Consider the following 8,248-nt stretch of genomic DNA (forward strand, 5'->3'; position numbering starts at 1 on the left):
CCCGGGTCTCTGGCGCTGTGAGGCAGCAGTGCTAACCACTGTGCCACCGTGCCGCCCACTCTACTGTTGGCGACTCTACTACCATAGCTGCAGGCAGTGCATTCCATACCCCTACTACTCTGAGTAAAGTTACCTCTAACATCTGTCCTATATCTATCACCCCTTAATTTAAAGCGATGTCCCCTCAGGCTAGCCATCACCATCCTAGTAAAAAGGCTCTCACTGTTCACCCGATCTAACCCTCCGATTATCTTGTATGTCTCAATTAAGTCACCTCTCCACCCTCTTCTCTCTAAAGAAAACAGCCTCAGTTCCCTCAACCTTTCCTCGTAAGACCTTCCTTCCATACCAGGCAACATCCTAGTAAATCTCCTCTGCACCCTTTCCAAAGCATCCACATCCTTCTTATAATGCGGTGACCAGAACTGTACACAATACTCCAAGTGCAGCCACACCAGAGATTTGTACAGCTGCAGCTTAACCAGCATGAAACTCTACCATTAAACACTAATACACCATATGCCTTCTTAATAACCCTATCAAGCTGGGTGGCAACTTTCAGGGATCTATGTACATGGACACTGAGATCTCTTTGCTCATCTACACTTCCAAGAATCTTACCATTAGCCCAGTACTCTGCATTCCTGTTACTCCTTCCAAAGTGAATCACCTCACACTTTTCCGCATTAAACTCCATTTGCCACCTCTCAGTCCAGCTCCTATTCATTCACTAGCAGTTCTGTTTTTGACCTTGTTAACAGAATCTACAGTAAAGATCCAAAAGGCACTGCCTATGAGTTTGGTGGAAGTGGGGACAGCCAAGGGGCTTCAAAAGGAAATTGGCTCTTAAGTGGCACGGTGGCTTAGTGGTTAGCACTGCTGCCTCACAGCGCAAGGGACCCAGGTTCAATTCCAGCCTCAGATGACTGGCTGTGTGGAGTTTGCATGTTCTCCCTGAGTATGTGTGGGTTTGCTCTGAGTGCTCCAATTTCCTCCCACAGTCCAAAGATGTGTAGGTAAGGGTGGATTGGCCGTGCTAAGTTACCCATAATGTTCAGGGATGTGTAGGTTAGGTGCATTAGTCAGTGGTAAATGTAAGATAATAGGGTGTGGCTGGGTTACTCTTCGGATGGTCAGTGTGGACTTGTTGTGCCAAATGCCCCCCTTTTTGCTCTTCAGGGATTCTATGACAATAGGGATTTGAGGGATGTACAACAAACGGCCTCCTCCTGTCCTGTGGAGGCGTGGTCACTGATATTCCCCATACTCCAGGACACAGTGTTGAGCCACCTACTTGACAACACAGAAACTCACTGGGCTCTTTCAGAGTCATTGCAGTGGGTCTGGAGTCTTGTGGAGGTCTGTCTGGGGTAAGGATAGCAGAGTCATAGAGATGCACAGCACGGAAACACATCCTTTGGTCCAACACGTCCATGCCAACCAGCTGTCCCAACCTCATCTCGTCCCATTTGCCACACTTGGCCCATATTCCTCTAAACCCTTCTTATTCATATACCCATTCAGATGCCTCATAAATGCTGTAATTGTACCAGCCTCCACCACTTCCTCTGGCAGCTCATTCCATATACACACCATCCTCTGCATGAAAAAGTTGCTCCTTAGTCTCTTTTATATCTTTCCCCTCTCACCCTAAACCTATGCCCTCTCGTTCTGGACTCCCCCATCAGAGGAGAAAGACCTTGTCTATTTACCCTATCCATGCCCCTCCAAGATTTTAAAAACCTCAGTAAGGTCACCCCTCAGCCTCAGATGCTCCAGGGAAAACAGCCCCAGCCTATTCAGCCGCTCCCTATAGCTCAAATCCTCCAACCCTGGCAACATCCTTGTAAATATTTTCTGAACCTTTTCAAGTTTCACAGCATCCTTCTAATAGGAAGGAGACTAGAATTGCATGGAATATTCCAAAAATGGCCTAACCAATGTGCTCTACAGCTGCAACATGACCTCCCAACTCCTGTACTCAATACTCTGACCAATAAAGGAAAGCATACCAAACGCCTTCTTCACTATCCTATCTACCTGCGACTCCACTTTCAAGGAGCTATGAATCTGCACTCCAAGGTCTTGTTGTTCAGCAACACTCCCCAGGACCTGACCATTAAGTCTGCAAATCCTGCTCTCATTTACTTTTCCAAAATGCAGCACCTCACATTTATCTAAATTAAGCTCCACCTGCCATGAGTTAGCTCGATTGGGGTTTTAATGATCTAGCATTTCCGCGGTCAGCAAGACTAATACTAGCTTTATCTACCAGAGTGGACGAGGAATCGAGAAAGACCCAGAATAATGCTTTATACAGGAGATAAACTTCTGCCTCTATAGCTGAGGGAATTAATGAATGCTTTTGTGCGTTTGTGTTGAAAAAAGGCACCCTGCTGGCCGTCAGCTGCAACCGCGGCAGGGAGACAGCTGACTCGTTGCAGAGGGGCAAGGGTGTGTGCCAATGCGTCCTGAAAGCGTTGTCGCGTTTTCAGCTCATCTGTGTTGCTGTGGCCCGCGTGCTGGTGAATGCGCACTCTTTCCAAAAAGCAGCTGAGGGAATTAATTAAATACTAAATGCCTCAGTGACGATGACCACAAAACTACCAGCTTATTAGAATCATAGAATCCCTATAGTGTGGAAGCAGGCCATTTGGCCCATCGAGTCCACTCTGACCCTCCCAAGAATATCCCAACCAGACACCCCCCCCCCCCCCCCCGGCAATTTCCCATGGCCAATTCCCCCAACCTGCACATCCCTGAACACTATGGGCAACTTCCCATGCCCAATCCCCCCAACCTGCACATCCCTGAACACTGTAGGCAATTTCCCAACACTATGGGACAATTTCCCATAGCCAATCCACTTAACCTGCACATCCCTGAACACTATGGGGCAATTTCCCATAGCCAATCCACCTAACCTGCACATCCCTGAACACTATGGGGCAATTTCCCATGGCCAATCCACCCGAACCTGCACATCTTTGGACTGTGGGAGGAAACTGGAGCACCCGGAGGGAACCCACACAGACATGGGGTAAACGTGCAAACTCCACACAGACAGTCACCCGAGGCTGGAATTGAACTCGGGTCCCTGATTGTAAAAACCCATCGGATTCTTTTTTTTAAAAAAGATTCCTTCATGAGATGTCAGTGTTGCGGGCTAGCCTGGTACGTATTACCCATGCCTAATTGCCCAGAGGGCAGTTAAGAGTCAGCCACATTGCTGTGGGTTTGGAGTCACATGTAGGTCAGACCAGGTAAGGATGGTTCCCTTCCCTAAGGGACATTAGTGAACCAGATGGGGTTTACAATAATTGATACTGGTTACAAGGTCACCATTAGACAGGCTTATTACCCCAAAATTCACTGAATTCAAATGTTACAGTGTGCCATGGTGGGATTTGAATGCACAACTTTAACCGAGATGCCTGGTTCAGTAATGTCCTCCAGGGAAAGAAATGCCATCGTTGCCTGGTCTGGCCTCCACGTTACTGCAAACCCACAGCGATGTGGCCGTCACTTACCAAGGCTGCAAAGTATCACTCAGTTCAAAGGTCAGTTACATCGGAACGGACGGCAAACTTTGGCCGACACTCACATCGCAGGAATACATCAGAAAGATAATTGCTACTTATTAATTTCTCTCAATTTAAAGTTTCCAGTTGCTTCTGAGCTTTGAATGTGCATCATTCAATCGTACGTCACTGTTCCTGGATTATTGGTTACCCAGATTATCCTCTCTGAACAGGTTTTTTTTTAATTCACTCACAGGATGAGGGTATCGCTGGCTAAGTCAGTTATTATTATCCATCCGTAATTGCCCACAGGGCATTACGAGTCAACCTGTGGGTCTTGAGTCACATGTAGGCCAGAACTGGTAAGGATGGCAGTTTCCTTCTCTAAAGGGTGTTATAGAGTCATAGAGATGTACAGCACGGAAACAGACCCTTCAGTCCAACCCATCCATGCCAACCAGATATCCCAACACTATCTAGTCCCATCTGCCAGCACCTGGTCCATATCCCTCCAAACCCTTCCTATTCATATACCCATCCAGATGCCTCTTAAATGTTGCAATTGTACCAGCCTCCACCAGTTCCTCTGGCAGCTCATTCCACATCCGTACCACCCTCTGTGTGAAAACGTTGCCCCGTAGGTCTCTTTTATATCTTTCCCCTCTCACCCTAAACCTATGCCCTCTAGTTCTGGACTCCCTGACCCCAGGGAAAAGACTTTGCCTATTTACCCTATCCATGCCCCTCATAAGTTTGTAAACCTCTATAAGGTCACCCCTCAGCCTCCAACGCTCCGGGAAACACAGCCCCACCTGTTCAGCCTCCCCCTTTGGCTCCAATCCTCCAACCCTGGCAACATCCTTGTAGATCTTTTCTGAACCCTTTCAAGTTTCACAACATCTTTCCGATAGGAAGGAGACCCAGAATTGCACGCAATATTCCAACAGTGGCCTCACCAATGTCCTGTACAGCCACAACATGACCTCCCAACTGCTGTACTCAATACCCTGACCAATAAAGGAAAGCATCGGCATTAGTGATCCTGACAATTGGAAATGGTTTCACGGTCATCATTATACAAAGTTACAAATCACACAACACCAGGTTATCGTCCAACAGGCTAATTTTAAATCACAAGCTTTCGGAGCAATGCCCCTTCATAAGGTTCACTTATGATCTCAAATGAGTTGGACTGTAGCCTGGCGTTGTGGGGGACCTTCTCCATGCCAGACCAACACCTCCACATCATGATATTTTGGTGAATTAAGGGGTTGATGAAAGGGCACCAGGACAGCAATGTTGGACAGCCGGAGTGGAGTTACATATTAGTCACCATCTTGAGAAACAGCACGACGGAAACAGAGGGGCCGAATGGCCTGCGGACCAAATTACCTGTGTCGGAGGAGCACGGGTTTGGAGGCCGTCGGGGGTCCCACGGAGTCGGGCTGGCGGCTCCAGGAGGTGCCGCTCATCTGCTGGAGTTTGGAGCTGAGCTCACTGATGATGCTGGCTTTCATCGACGCCATGTTGGAGGCCTGGCCGGTGTGTGGAGCCTCCTCCCACATGGACGGGGGCACGTGGCGCTCCAACGGGCAGGGGGCGGGCTCGGAGGGGGGTGGCGGCTGGGCCGTGGGGGGCAGGAAGGGGGGCCCGGGCGCCGACTGGGGGGGAGGGAGCGGGACGGTGGAGGAGACGGTGCTGGTGCTGGTGGTGGTGGTGGGGTCCCTCAAAGGGCCCGGCCCCCTCCCCATCAGGGGAGGAGGGCGGCCTCTGACCCGGGAGGCGAAGGGGGGCTTGTCGGCGAAGGCGTGGCCGTCCAGGTAGGCGATGTAGGTGTCGAGCAGCTCGTTGCCCTCCGAGGACAGACCCGAGAGGCTGGAGAAGGTGGAGACGCTGCTAATGGTCTCCAGGTGGTGGTCGCTGCCGCTGCGGCTGTCCACCTCCTCGATGCCCGAGTCGCCCACGTTGTCCAGGAGGGTCTCGGCCGATGGCGCCCGGCTGCTCCCGGAGCCCAGAGCGCCCCCCTCGCCGCTGACGCCGCAGTCCATGTGGTTCTCCTTGCTGGCGGGCGCCTGTGTTAGCGTTGCCACCTCGCTGTCGTACGAGGTCAGGCTGGAACCCGTCGAGTCGACCGTGGGCAGGCTGCCAGCCTCCACGAGGGCAGGTCCGGCGGCGGAGGAGGAAGAGGCTGGGGGAGGGCCTCGGTGTCGATGGAGGGGGCCGGCGGGGGGAGGACTGTCAGGGGCAGGGCCTGGGGATCCGGGAGGGGTGGCCGCGGAGGGGGAGGGGGAAGGGGCGTGCTCTCCACAAAGCGCACCCGGTACTCAGCCTGCCCTTCGGCCTCCGCCCTGGGCAGGGGCCTCGCCTCGGCCTCCTCCGTCTTCTGAGCCCGGAGGGGTGGGGGAGGGGGGCGCACTGCACCCCCGGTCTCTTTCCTCTGGCCAGCCCGGGGCTTGGGCCCCATCGCCGCCGCGGAGGAGACCGAAGGCTCAAGCTCCGGCTCCCGGGGCTGCTCCTTGAGTGAGCGCTCACGGGCCGCCAGTGCCAGGCCGAGGGGAGACTCCGGGTCCAGGAGTTTACCGGTCAGTGGGTGGACAAAGGCCATGGTCCTTGGGGCGAAACTAAAGCCGGGGCCTGGGGCTGCCGGGCCGGGCCTCTTGGTGGCCTGGGCCTCGTAGGCCAGGCCGCGATCAGCGTAGGCCGAAGCATGAGTCCCCCGCCCGGCCGATGCCATGATGTTCATGAAGGCCTCGGCGCTGTTGAACATTCCCTCGTCGATGGATTTGGAGTGGGTGAGGCGAGGCGCGCTCTCGCCCTGCTCCTCCGCCACATCCGTGGACAGGAAGGCTGCGGATTTGCGGCGGGCCTCCATGTAGCGCTCCCGGTCGCGCCTGGCAGCCCCCACAATGGCCGCCCCGAACTGGCTGGTGAAGTCCAGGCTGTCGCGGGCCTGAGGGGGCGCGGGCGGCGGGGGAGGGGGTGGGGGAGCTGGAGGCTCCCCTCCGGCCTCGGCCTCCATACTGCTCCCCTGGCTGCTGCGACCGCTGCTGCTGGTTGATGGGGCCTTGATGATGATGGTGGGGATGGGGATGGAGCAGGTCTTGTCCTGTTGCTGTTGTTGTTGTTGTTGTTGTTGCTGCTGCTGCTCATCCTCCACCTTCGATTGCTTGACCAGCAGCCCCTTCCGCCGCACGGGCTTGGCGGGCACAAACATGGCAGTGTTCACCACCCTGGCCGTGGGGTTGCTGAAGCGGCTCTCGGTGGCCTGTGCCCTCCGACCCCGGGCGTTCGGCTGCGAAGTGGAGGAGGAAGACGATGACCCCCCTCCCCCGCCGCTCCCAGCACCCCCTGCTCCGGCCAGTTGGTCCGAGTCTTGCCGGTAAACCCCCGCCTTGTCCCTCTTGTGCCGCTCCTTCAGCTCCACCTTTCCCGTCTCCGCCAGCTCGTGCCGCAGGCTGGCATAGATCTTGGCAGCGTCGGCGGTGCCCGCGGGGTTGAAGGTCGAGCGTGCGGCGGAGGCGGGGCCGGAGGAGTGGGGTGGGGGAGGGGGACCGGAGCGGGGCTGGGGCAGGTTGAACGGTGGGTCGGGGGGAGCGGTGGTGGGAGGAGGAGGGATCTCATCAGCGCTCGGCACAGAGAGGCTGCGGGCGAACTTGAATGACGGCGGAACCAGGAACTGCTTCTCCTCCTCAGGGGCACCTACAGGGAGACATGGCACACAGCAAAGTCAACACATGGACCAGCAGACTGCCACGCCCAATGGGACGCCAAGTAAATGACCAGTCGGGCAAATGTAACAATCACCGGGGGGCTGGGAGGGTAGCCCCGGCGCCATGAGAAGGCAGAATCTGTCTGCGTAACATACTTCAGGTCACACCATTAATATCACAAAAATCACGTCACACAATCATCTCCAAACAGGGAGTAACAGGTGGGTACAGTACTGAGGGGGACAGGTCTGTCCCTGTATAACACTGGGGTACAGTACTGGTGGGGACAGGTCTGTCCCTGTATAACACTGGGGTACAGTACTGGTGGGGACAGGTCTGTCACTGTATAACACTGGGGTACAGTACCGAGGGGGGGACAGGTCTGTCACTGTATAACACTGGGGTACAGTACTGGTGGGGACAGGTCTGTCCCTGTATAACACTGGGGTACAGTACTAAGGGGGACAGGTCTGTCACTGTATAACACTGGGGTACAGTACTGAGGGGGACAGGTCTGTCCCTGTATAAGACTGGGGTTCAGTACCGGGTGGGGACAGGTCTGTTGCTGTATAACACTGGAATACAGTACTGAGGGGGGCAGGACTGTCCCTGTATAACACTGGGGTACAGTACTGATACGGACAGGTCTGTCTCTGTATAACACTGGGGTACAGTACTGAGGGGGACAAGTCTGTTGCTGTATAACACTGGGGTACAGTACTGATGGGGACAGGTCTGTCCCTGTATAACACTGGGGTACAGTACTGGTGGGGACAGGACTGTCCCTGTATAACACTGGGGTACAGTACTGAGGGGGACAGGTCTGTCGCTGTTTCACACTGGGGTACAGCACTGATGGGGACAGGTCTGTCAGTGTATAACACTGGGGTACAGTTCTGGTGGGGAGAGCTCTGTCGCTGTATAACACTGGGGTACAGCACTGGTGGGGAGAGCTCTGTCTCTGGATAACACTGGGGTACAGTACTGGTGGGGGACAGGTCTGTCACTGTATAACAC

The 8,248-nt window shown here is 54.5% G+C and overlaps 1 protein-coding gene across 1 annotated transcript in view; it reads right to left on the reverse strand.

Annotated features, from left to right (window-relative positions):
* Positions 1-8,248, reverse strand: part of LOC122542015 (SH3 and multiple ankyrin repeat domains protein 2-like) — a 12,305-nt gene that overhangs the window by 1,538 nt on the left and 2,519 nt on the right. Inside the window, exons 2-3 of the mRNA XM_043679307.1 lie at positions 5,747-7,220; positions 4,914-5,705 (exon numbers count right to left, since the gene is read on the reverse strand). Coding sequence (XP_043535242.1) covers positions 4,914-5,705; positions 5,747-7,220 — 2,266 coding nt within the window. The remainder of the gene's footprint in view (positions 1-4,913; positions 5,706-5,746; positions 7,221-8,248) is intronic.

The sequence above is a fragment of the Chiloscyllium plagiosum genome, chromosome 39 (assembly GCF_004010195.1).
Source record: "Chiloscyllium plagiosum isolate BGI_BamShark_2017 chromosome 39, ASM401019v2, whole genome shotgun sequence".
NCBI classification, from domain to species: Eukaryota; Metazoa; Chordata; class Chondrichthyes; order Orectolobiformes; family Hemiscylliidae; genus Chiloscyllium; species Chiloscyllium plagiosum.